Consider the following 12512-nt stretch of genomic DNA (forward strand, 5'->3'; position numbering starts at 1 on the left):
CCTTCTGTTGAAATTGGTGCTCAAGTTTCTAGGTTGTCCATGTGTATTCTTTTAATATCTAGATAAAGATGCTCTCTAATACACATTAGCCTTTTGATAAAATGCAGCTTTATTTACAGTTATTTTAAAATTAAATATCAGAAACTGGAGGGATTTGCAAGATTTGCTTTGTATCTCAGGATAGATTGAAACTCTACTACATTTTTGCTTTTGTTACTCTGTTGTTTTCTATCTGCCAGCAGCCAACTCTGCTTTGCATTCAAGACTCTTCATTTCATGGCAAAGGAGAAAGTAAAAACTGACAAAAAAAAAAAAAAAAAATTGAGACATGCACCAGAGATGTGTGCACAGACTTTTAAAGTTACATGTATTTATGTGAAGTTGTACTATTATATAAATATTTAGTTACAGAAGTATGCCTCATTGGTGGTTCTGTAAGGATGGCTTACATTTGGAAATTGGAATCTAATTTTTGGATAACCTTTTCTTTAAAAGAACCACCATGAATGATGAGTTCCCTAGAAGGGTTGTCTCTCCTTGTGCAAATAATTTCATAGAATTTTAAGCTTACCGTTGTGATTGTGCTCATTTGACCTAGGAGGTACCAAACAGAACTAGTAGGGGACCACACCACAGGGATGTATTATTTGTGCTAAAATTTTATAAAGGCTCAAAGGGAGACTGGAAAAGTACTTGGAGGCCAAGTGACTATTCATAGCCACTCTACATTTTGGATCTGTATGCATATTCAGTGCACCACAGTTTTCCATTTTTCCTTCATTACTTGCCTCCAATGCACAGTTTGTCAGGCAGAGAGTTGCAAAATCAGATTTGACAGTCTTTGGTTTTACAGCTGCTCACAAAACCAAAGAGGAATTGCAAAAAGCAGTACTAATCAATTTTTTAACTACTGTTTCAACATGTAGGGATGACAGCAGAAACACAAGAGTGGTTTACTGGCCAAGGAAGAAAGCAACATCCTGATTAATGCCTAAAGTTTCTAGAGAGAAAGGTTCTGTTATTCTCTGTTTTGCAGCCATTGATGGCCCATAGCAAGGAAGACTTGCTACTAGGACAGCCAGGTGAGCAGACAGACCTTTCCTGTCCTGTCCACAGCTGTGCGTTTTATTTGGAAAGAGAACCTTGCCTAGATTTGTCTTTAGTAAGCTAGTACTCATCAGATCACTGAATCTCATAAGGAGTATTGTTCCACCATGTAGGTGGATTGATCAGCTCCTGGTGTCCTGCTTCAAAGGCATTTTGTTCTTATTAACTACAAAGGAACACGCTGGACTGGTATACACTTTACTCAGTGTTCAGCAGCACTGACACCCCAAGGCTAGTTTTGTTTTTCCTAGAGCCAGCTGGGTTTTTTGGCTTTGCAGTTCAAAAGAGAATTTCTTGCCGAGTTTCATCTCCGAGGGATATGCGACGTGGAAGGACTTTGAGGAGGATGGTGGTGAGAAGGTCTGTCCGCATGGCTAGTGTGTTGGCTTAGCAGCCAAGGGCCGTTTTTGGTTCTTCATTGGCTTCTGCACTTGAATGCCTGTGTCACTGTGCTCCTGTGCTTCAGTTTTATAAAACAGCATCTCGCTGAGCAGCTGGCTGCTCTTTGGGCATGGTAACAAACCACACGGTTCTTTGCACTTCAGCTTTCAGTCCAACATTGAAGTCCTGTTACACTGTGAATGCACTAGGACTTAGGGGGATGGTTTACAGTGTTGTCACTCTTCCTTCTATTCACTAGCTCTGATAAAAGCTGAGGTATGCTTGCTACTTGTATGCCAGCATTTAAAACTTGTGAGTGTTAAGAACGGGAAGGAAATAGCCAGTTTTCCTTTCTTGAGAACCTGTAGCTATAATGGTGGAGTAGTGAGGTTACTAGAGGAAGATGTAGCGCTCTCTGAGACAAAATGAAAGAGTTTAAATTGGAAATATAGTTTGCAAGGGATCTTAAAAAGTGATAACAAAAAATGCTGTCCTGAGTTCTTCTCCTGGTTATGCCTTGGGATATTACTGGAACGCAATCAAATCGTTATTTTACTCTTTCTGACATTTCTCCAAGAACATGCTTTGACATTAAGCAAACAAATCTATCCTTCCCCCCTCCCACCTGAGCTTTAGACAATGAGTTCTTCAACAGGAGCATGAGTTCAGGAGAAAATGACAGGAGCTAATGTAGTTTGAGTACTGATATAGTAGGTACTTCATCTATCGGATACACATGCTTATTCTTGTGTCTGTATCTGAATATCATGTGTGAAATTATTATGTTTGTGTGTATTTCAAGTATTTTACACTCTACAGAATGGTCTGTTAGTTCAGGTCTAACAGCCAGATGACTTTTGCTGGTCTATTACAAAATTACACTGAGTGGGAGTGGAAGGAGAGGTTGAAATAGAATGGCTTCCTGCAGCATATCTTGTTGAAATGTCTTTTACGTTATTAATGCTTGTAGTTAATATTTTTCTACATAATCTTAGGATTGTACTTAAATGGGAAGAAATACAGGCAATATCTTCCTGTATCTTACATATTTTTATAAGTCTGTATCTATGTGAGTATAAGAATTCAAAACCATACATTTATAAAGCACCTGCCAGATAAGATGAGGTGAATGTAACTTTAAGAATAGTTTTCAGTCTAAGCAAAATACAGATGAATGTACATGATCACACAGGGGTGGGAATAAGTAGTTTATGAACTGTGTAGCCATGAAAGATGGTTTTCTCAAAAGCTGTTATGTGGAACATAGAGGGGAAAACACCTCAAGACTCTTGTGTTCAGACTTCACCTGTGGACTCAGAACACCATCACCCTTCTACCATTTCCTAAACGCAGGTTTCTCTGCCTGTGCCTGCTGCTTATAGGGGCGTAGCGTTGTGTCTCTGTCTGCTCCTGGTGTTTTCTCACCTTCGCTTCTTTGTTGCTTGTTTGCCTGCTGTTCCTCAGGTTTGTGTTTTCGCTTGCTTAAGCCTTTAGTGCTTTCACAGAAAGTTATGGTGTGAGGCAGAGGGAAAATGAGCTTTGGCACTTAAAAATTGTGAAAGATAGAGGAATATTTCAGGATCTCATCAGTGTTACCTTGCTGCTGCTGGGCCTTAATCACTAGACAAACTTTCCGATGAGAGGCAGAATATTTCTGTGCTTGTTCTTTTTCCTGGTGCTCATGCTGGTTTCATTCTGGCAGGCTTGACTTATTGCTGGTTTTGTACTATAATGCTATAGCAAAAGGGAGTGTCAAAAGCATATGAAAGAATGCAAACAAGTTGTAAAATTAAACTCCAAATCTTAAATCAAAACGATGATAGAAGTGTTTTCTATGCTTTGATATCCCACCCGCCACTTCTTTGCCCATATCCCAGAAACGTTAGACATGAGCTTGAAACTCTTCTGTTTCATGTACTGTTATATATGTAAAATGTTGGAATTTTTTTTAGATCAATTTCAGCTGGAGCGCACAAGAGCCCGCCATCAACTCCTTCCTTCTATATTGCAGGCCCACTCCCCGATGGATGGGAACAAGCTATGACCCAGGATGGAGAAATTTACTACATAAACCATAAGAACAAGACCACATCTTGGCTAGACCCAAGGCTTGACCCACGCTTTGGTAAAAGTTCATCTCACTTCAGAAGTTTTGATTCGCTTCAGTTCACTCAGCTTTAATTTTGCAGGCATATTTTGAAAACTTTTTATTGTATGATTAAAATACATTTTAATTTGAATTATAGAGACTTTATTTAAAAGAAAAAGATAGGCTTGGCATATATCCTTTAGGAATGTATGTCACCAAAGTTCTAATGCTAGGGGTTACTATTTTGCCATATGATCCATACAGTTTCCAAAATTTGTGGCATTAGAAATTACTTACCTAGAGACAGTTTCAGCCAAGATTACTCTTCCCTTTAAAATTACAAAACATTACCACAGAAGAATTTTTAATTCCTAAGCAAATATTTACTTTCCTTTGTGCTGTCTTTTAGAGGGCATTATCAAATAATAATAATTTATGCTGTTTAAATACACATGAAATACATACCAGCTTATAATTCCAGCTTGTCACAGTGATGATCATGACAAAACTTTGTTTTAAACAATATGGAGAAAAAATATTAGTTTTGTTTTTTTCTACTTTAATAATCTTTTTGTGGGGTAAAGACCGTGTAATATTGGAAATGGAAATAGTAAACCAGGGGCCTACGAGGTCTAGATGTAAAACCTTAAGAAAATAGAATTGATAACTTGTTTTTGCTAATGTTTTTGATCGATGTGAAGAGCAGAGCTGCGAAGATTTCAGCAATATATTGGCACTAGTGACTGAATAGCAGCAGCATATAATATTAAGAGACTCTAAACTGGTTTCTTAGATGGTCCAAGGGATTGTTCTGAGGTATTTAAGGCGGTATTACAACTTCAATTTTTGTATAAAGCCACAACCTGCGTGTGTGAGCTTTATTAGCTGCATTAATTTGCCCTTGATTTGTTTTCCCAATAACTTATTATTTTCAACTCCTTTAGATTTTAGTTTTTTGGTTGGTTTTTTGTTTTTTTTTTTTTTTTTTTTTTCCAGAGCCATGGAAAAAACAGTAGGGGTAAAAAAAAGAGAAGATCATTGTGGTTTTCATGCTTTAGTTTTGGACTCAGTGCAACTAAATGAAAACAGTGTGCAGATCACTGAGTAGGTCAGGCTGAGGGGATACAAAGCCTTTGAAGCTTTACAGGGGTTGACCTAACAACAACTGTGGGCCCCTTTTGGGAGAGGCATTAACTCCGTGAATGCCATATAAACACAGAACTGCAAAACTCAACAGTCCCTGTTCTATTTTGTTTTTCTGAGACAGCTGTTAGAAATTTCAGCATTTTTGTTTTGTAGGATTCAGTGCTTAGTTTAAACATCTTGTTTGCGCTTATGGATAACACCAGATTGTCACACTTGGTTTATAAACTGCTCACCAGTTTGTAGACAGGTTGAACCACTGTGCAACTTGAGCCCAGAGGTGGGGCGTCTATTGAAGGTTGTCAGCTTTGGCAAATGGCCATGCTGGCTTCAACACCGTCCAGAGCTGCAGACCTGTTTGCGTGTTGTAAGAGGAGTGTGGGGGTAATTTGCAGCTTCACAATTACTTAATATGTGAATAAGACTGAAAAGGAAGCAGTCCTTTTGAAAATGAGTGTTGCCTTTTGCAGTTAAAAGAGGCGGGTCAATTATATTTACTTAAGTAATCTTGCAGGGTATGTATTTTTCTTTTCTCTGTATTACTTTATAGTTTCCAGTGATGAGCTGACGTTAAAAAGGAGCGTGGAAGAGGCTTTAATTGACAGAGATGAATCTTATTTCTCAGGACTATTTCGTACTCCTGTAAATCGTACAGTCTAATTGCAAGGGCAGAAGCTACTTGTCTTGTGCATACTGAAAGTCCATCAAATGTTAAGGCTGTGCAGTTAAACTGAAAGAAGCTAGAAATGTCCAAAAGCCTGCATAAGGATTTCTTGCTGCATAGCTTCCCTTTTTGGGCCCACTGCGTATGTGTATCCCAGACAGGCTTGAGTACATGCCAAGGCTCTTTATTTTGTGGTCGGACTTTTAATCTGTTCCAGACCTTTTCAGTCAAAGAGCTCAAGTGTAACTGAAAGGGGCAGGAAAGAAAAAAAAAAAAAGCATGTGGGCTCTTCTGATCTAGAGTGACGGCAAATAGAGACAAGCTGCTAGCTGCCGTTGAGCTTGAAGGAGTTTTCCTTGAAATCTTAAGTTGTACGTGTTGTGTTGTGGCTTAGGTTTTTATCATTTGAGCCAAGAAAACACAAAATCTTACTCCTGTTGCTTTCTCACTTGTGACCTCCTTAAGTCACTCAAGTAAAGAAGAAGAAAAATCTGTTCAACTGAGCTAGCTTACTGAGCCTTGCATTTATTTATCATGTGGAGATCCTCAACAAATATGTGCCGTGACCCTAAATAGCATGTGAATGACTCAGAAGTTTACCATTCTGTGCTTAATATAGGTTGAAAATCCTGTTGGTTTTTTCCCCCCTCGAGGATCACCATGCTCTTTTCTGTCTCTGTGTTTTAATATAAGGGCTTGAATTTTGCTGATTTTGACTACTAACACTTCCAGAAGCAATCCTAGGTCAATTCATCTTTGCAACGTTGAAGCTTTCGCTCATTACAATGGTACTAATGTTGATTGAAAATGAAGGAGAAATTCATTTCTTCCTCGATAATGCCACTTTCACCAGTCTGAAGAACTACTGAAAACAAAAAAGCTGATGAATGGTATGTGCAAACATACTCTTCTGTTCTAGCATTCAGAAACAGGTTTGAAGAGTCTTTGCCTGCCCTTATTGCTTCTAAATTCCCAGCTTCCAAGGAGACAGCCCTCATGTCTCTCTATGTTCCTGATCAGAAGGAAACATCACGTTCATCTTTATTTTCTCTAGTAGATGTGCATATACTTCTCTTTTTTTTTGTTTTGTTAAGTAGTGCTGGGAATTTTCCATTAATATGGCCAGAAAAGAGAGAGAGGAAAGAGGATCAGTTTGAAGAAATTCTTGTAGGTGGGCACACCTACTGATGGACTTGGTAAGGGGAATTTGGGTATTGTATTCATGCTTTTAAACAGAAAATAGAAGGATGCAGTGTGGGTTCATTCTTGGAGCAGACTTTTAAGACAGATGCATCAGATAAAAGTCCCTGCTTCTTTACCTGGCTGTGGAGTAAGCTGAGTCTAAAACCTGAGTGCTCCAAGTTGAAGATAAGAACTTTGTTCCAAAACTCAGATTTAACATCTTTAAATTGGGCTTGAGGTCTTCTGCTACATCACTTAAATGACAGTGAAGTCTTGCTGTGACTCAGATGTTGATGCCCTAAGTCTATGGATTTTACTTTAGAACAGTTTTGTGTTGCGAGAATTCACAAACTTTAAAATCTAGGAAGAGCTAAATATAAAAAGAGGGTTTTCTTATTCCAAGCACAGGCAATCATAAAAGATGACATGGGATCAAAGGAATGGGGATGGAAGGGGGGGTCCTTACGCCTGTGTCAGCAGGATTCTTGTCTAGTGGAGCATCTGGTACAAATATGCTGTCCTACCTTCTCAGTGCCTTTGCAGGCCTCATAGTAAGTGGCTTCCAAGTGGGTGTGTGTGTGTTTTAAAGATTTCTTTTAGGTAACTGGACTGTCAGATTGAGTCTGTGTTTTGGACTGTTTTGTCTCTTACTAGCTTCTGCTATTATCCCTTAGTCATTCTTCACATATCTGGCTGGTTTGGTTAAGCCTTCCAGATAAGTTAGTATGTTTTCTTGACAGTCAAAAGAACGTTTGGGTAGGAAGCAGGTAAGCTATGCATTCTGAGTGGCTAGAGTTGGTGAAGTAGAACAACAACTGCTTTTTCCATAAAATTAAATTTCCTAGAACCAGTTAATTTTGGAATCATTCATTTTTATTTCTAAAGTTTCCAAGAATTGGCTTTTGTATCAAATGCCTTTAAAAGAATTTTAACTGTTATTTAAGTTTGTAGATGATAGGACTTGATTTCAATGTGCAACTTAAAATAATTTGCCTTTTGATGATACTTAATTTGTTAAATTCAGATGAGGTGGTGAATTTGAAGTGGGAAAATACCAAGAACTGGCTGTTGATTTCTGTGTCTCTATTGGGTTGTCACTCTGGTGTTGAAATAGTAGTACTCCATTAGAGTAGTCAGACAAGTCTGTCTGCAGGAATTGGATTAAAAAAAAATACGTGTTCTTGACATTTTGTTCCAGACTTGAATTTTATAGGTTTGCTACTAGTGATGATACCACTGTTCAACACGCCCAGTCTTTCTCCTCCTCCTCTTTCAAATTTTGGACCTGCTGGGTAGATATGAAGCAAAAGATGTGACCTGATTGAAATCATTGCCATGACTTTATATTTATCGCTCCTGCTTAAAGGTTATGTTAATATTTTTTTAAGTTCTTTATGAATTTTGGATGAGGGGGAAGGCAATGCATGGCAGCGTTTAATAGCAGTATGGAAAGTGCCATAGGGGCTCTGTGTACAGTAGCTGCTTGAACTACACAAGCAGGAGAAGGAAAAGAACTGATGATAACAGCAGGGTTATAGAGAATGCACATCAGGATTTTCTGCTTCCTTTTTATGTAGTGTAAGAACATTATACCTCTGAAAAAATGAAAAGGGCTTGTTGAGGAATACTGAAGTAAAATCTACCTGTCAATTTCATTGAAATGTGTTTTTCATTTCCATTTAAAAAAAAAAGCAAAACCCAACCATACAACAAACTTAATACACTTAAAATGCACTTAAAAGCTTAAGCTTTGCAATGTCTGCTAATTTTTAAGTGTTGGAAATTGAAAAGAAGTATGCCACAGTGTTGCTTTTGTATGCCTTACCTGTCTAGAACTCCATTTAATATGCATTTCTTCAAATTAGTTTGTAGAAGCTTTGCCAGAGGCAGATTTGTGGACAAGATTGAACTAGCAGCCTAGTCTGGAAAACTTTCTTTTGGCCTTTGTCTAGGAGAAATAAAAAAAAAAAGAGCCCATGTCTGGTCACAGTGGTGTTTTTTTAAGCTTCAGATCTGCCTTCCATTTTTGCACAAAAGCAGACCATGAGCCACAGTTGGTTTTGATCTGCAGATGCAATGGCATATTCTCTTTACATGCTCTCTAAAGCCAAGTAGATTTGACTCATCTAAAAGGTCTGTTGCTATTAGATTTTTCACTTCCCTGTCTGTGTTCTTCCCTTCTCTGTTCTTTCCAAGAAGAAAGGCAGATGAAATTTCACTTGTAAGCCTCACTTTGTAACTGGGGGTGCTGCCCATGTGATGGTAATGACAATAAATGCTTATTGGTTTTTCACCATCATATCAGAAAGTGAAATCTTGTTTTGCTTGAAAGCAGGATGTATTTAGACCTTTTTACTGAGCACAGTTGACCTAAGAAATTGTTAAATCTGTCCACAAGTATTCTGTAAGGATGCAGTTATCTACTCTATGCAGAATATTTGTATACTAGTAAAAAGGGGACGGGGAAAAAGCTTTAAGGATTTGTCAGGACAGTAGATTTATAAGTTTATACCTGGTTTAGGTTTTGTTTTGTTTCCAGAATAATGCTAATTTCATTCAAGAAAGATTTTATTTATTTATTTATTTTAAGCAATGGTGGCTTTATGCCAATAAAAATAATGCATACTGCAGTGCTAGAACAGCTGTCACAGTGAAAGAAAACTGCATTCCTAATCAGGCCATTTTTTCCACTGTATCTTTCTAAGACAACAGTTTGCATGTCTTTGTTAATGAGCATACAGTGTTAAAAATTGAAGGTGCATTGATTTGACCACATAATTCATTATCTGTAACTTAAATATATGTATATACACACAAAATAATTATATAGTCTGTATCTAATCACATATAATCTAATATTCAAAGAAGCATCAGCTTTTTTCCTCCTTTAATTCAGTCATGTTGAAACTTGATTTCAGTTTCTTATATACAGAAAACTTATTTTGCTCCATTTCTTGGCAGTATACTGTTGATTTTTTTTTTTTAACACTGAGTTTTATGATTCCTGTTTAATCACTTCTAATGGCCTTATGACAGGTTTAAAAATAGATGCAGATGTGCACATGCATATACATGGGGTTTATTTCCTTCAAATAAAATGAAGGAAACCTGCATTTAAAAAAAAAAAAATGTTTTCAACGTTTTCATGTTATTTTATAAGAAATTATACAGAAGCTTTTCTTTTAGCCTAATTAACCCAGGAAGTATTATGTGGTGATTAAGCAGTGGAAATATTTCCAGCTAATCCCCATACATAGACTCTTTGCTGATAAAACTTTTTTATAAAATGTGGACTAGCTTTGATTAAATATGTTTTGCCAGATATTCAGTGGACAGACATAGGGCCTTGATGAGCTCAGAGTCCTGCAGTTTCTGTAAACTTTGGTGTTTGCTACACACAGTTTAAAACTTAGGCGACCTTAACTGAGGTTTCTTGGCATAATTTGTTCTGTCCAGTGTGTCCTACATAGTCATCCTGTAGTACTAATACTGACACTGCCAGTTCCATTCTGTATGAAGATTTAAATATAAAGTCAAATATTTTAGACATCGTTTAGACTTCCAAAATGAAAATCAATTTCTTTTTAAAGAACAGAAAATGTTTTGGTTTATATGCATGCACGGAGCAGAAGTTTCTTGTAGCTATTTACATTGCTGATGAATCTCATTTATATTTGCTTTTCTGGCTGGCCAGAGTATTTCAGTTCCTCTGAGACTGGCATACATCGATTTGAAGTGCTTTATAAATATTGCTATTTACTTCTGTGAGGAAAAAAGTTAGATCCCTGAACAACTGCAATAGCATCTTACTCCTGTTTAGTTTCCACTGTGTTAACAGTCTGTTGATGCTAATGGAATCTTAGTGGTGGCCAGTCAATCCAGCTGTTTCACCTCTGCATTTTAAGATACAGGAAGACTTTTAAAAACAATGGCAGCTTTATCACAGAAAACAAAGAGCTGTTTAAATTAATTTATATTGTTTTAATCAGCAGGTGCCATAGTGATAGCAGAACAGAAAGAAAACTATTACTTTAACTTGAATACAAGTAATTGATGAATGCAGAGTAATCAATCTGTAGTCTGTAATAGTATTTTCATTGGATAAATCTTGCTTTAACCAAGAGTTCAGCTCCGAAGTGTGTGAATATTTCTTTCTACCTGACGAAGTCACTAAGATTTGTTTGTACACTTAAGACAGCAAAATGAGCCTGGGGAGCAGTATATTTCAGGTTTGGCCCTTACTCTAACCTCCAGGATTCTCAGATTAATCAGACAGTAAAAGCAATGTAATATTTTATTGTGTTAATTTTAAAATTTCTAACAGCAGCAATATGAAACTGCAAATGGGATTTCCTGAAAGTAATATAGAAACGCATTATAAAGAGTGAAGTCCAGAAACATGACTTGTATCCTGATTAAACAACAAATTGTTGTACCCACTCTCTCTAAAAAAACCACTTGGAACAAGTTTTTATTACTTCCGAGACTCATTCTTTCAAATCCTGATGCTATTTCTTTTTAATCCCTTCACAGCTCTTTTCAATTTAATCAAAGAGGATTTTTGCCTTTGTTGCAGTGCTGTAAACTAGCACCATTCAAAAACCTGGCCATAGCCAAAGATAATGCACCAAAACTGTCTGGTTTCCAAGTGAAGTTGAAGTGACGAGTACTCTTTTTCATTTACCTCAGTGAAAACATAGATTCTGATTATTAAGAGGAGTAAGTTACGGTATTCTCAAATCTTGAGCTTTTTTGTTGTTGCTTGTTCAAATAAAAAGTGTCTTTAAATATGCAGATTGAAATTCGGTTTTGCTTTGAAGGCTAAAGTGATAAATACAAAAGAAAAACCATCATTCAGCTGTGTCTATTAATTATTAAGGGTGCTCTGCAAGAACCTGCATGTAATTCTACAAAGAGGAAAGGTTCTGTGTTCCTGCACACTCAGTGCCCTGGGATGTGGGATTTAAATTGGCATAGGATCTTGTGAGAGAATTAGCCTTTTATGTTTGATTTGTTAACAATCTGCTGGCCTTTCCTCTCTAGCACCAGTGACTGGTAATTGTTTCTCTCTGGGTTTGTTTTTGTTTGGGGTTTGGTTTTTTCCTTTTTTTTTTTTTTTTTTTTTTCCTTGATCAAGAGACAGCGGCCTAAACTTTTCAGCAACTATCCTCTTGTGTGCTACATTACAGAACAGGCATTTTGCTGTGGTGTTTGGACAGTAGAACATTTAAAGTGTAACATTTGAAGACCACTAATTCTCTGTTCTCAAAAGCATATTGCAGCTGTTACAATTGACTACATTCTACAGATTGTGACACTAAGCCATATTTAGGATGGCAAGATCACTTTATTGTCTTTACTTGTCTGTGTTTTTTAACTTCTCTGCCCCTCCTCCTCCCTCAAATCCCTCTCTTCTAGAAACAAAGGCTTGTTTGTTCCTTCTCTGCCTGTGAGGTCTTTGCAGCCTTCACTGTGTGGGTGCAGAGCCCCTTATTTAAATGCTTTCCATAGCCATGGAAGGTAAGGAAAGGGAAGCATTAGAAGACTGATAAGACCTAACTAATAGATAAATGAAGCTCTTTGCCTTTGGATTCAGAGTACTTAAAAAGATCTCTGTGTGTCAGGATCATCGAAAACCTATGAGATATGAAAAAAAAATGTTCTTTTCTGAGATTACATTGATATGTCTATTCTTTAGAGTGCAGATTTCTGCAGTCATATCCTCAGTAAGTAACAGAAATTGAGAAAAAAAAAAACCTACCACACTACAAATCAATTCAAAACCCAAACAAACAAAAACAAACACACCACCAACAAAAACTTTAAACTCTCTTGTGCTTTCCTGTCACTTGAAACAAGATGTTTTTCCTCTTTTCATTAAATACTGTGTTGGAAATTATAGAAAATTAAATTCCTCTTTCTGTTTCCCTGGAAGGTAGCACACTT

At 37.1% G+C, this 12512-nt stretch overlaps 1 protein-coding gene across 1 annotated transcript in view; it reads left to right on the plus strand.

The window, feature by feature from the left end:
* The window catches only part of LOC103768477 (yorkie homolog), a gene marked incomplete at its 5' end in the record, with an annotated part of 56249 nt that extends 50869 nt beyond the window's left edge, over positions 1-5380 (plus strand). The window contains 2 exons of the mRNA XM_008935618.1: positions 3500-3613; positions 5271-5380. Of these exons, the coding sequence (XP_008933866.1) occupies positions 3500-3613; positions 5271-5380 (224 nt within the window). The remainder of the gene's footprint in view (positions 1-3499; positions 3614-5270) is intronic.
* Positions 5381-12512: the final 7132 nt, after the last annotated feature.

This window comes from Merops nubicus, unplaced genomic scaffold, assembly GCF_000691845.1.
Source record: "Merops nubicus isolate BGI_N331 unplaced genomic scaffold, ASM69184v1 scaffold3302, whole genome shotgun sequence".
NCBI classification, from domain to species: Eukaryota; Metazoa; Chordata; class Aves; order Coraciiformes; family Meropidae; genus Merops; species Merops nubicus.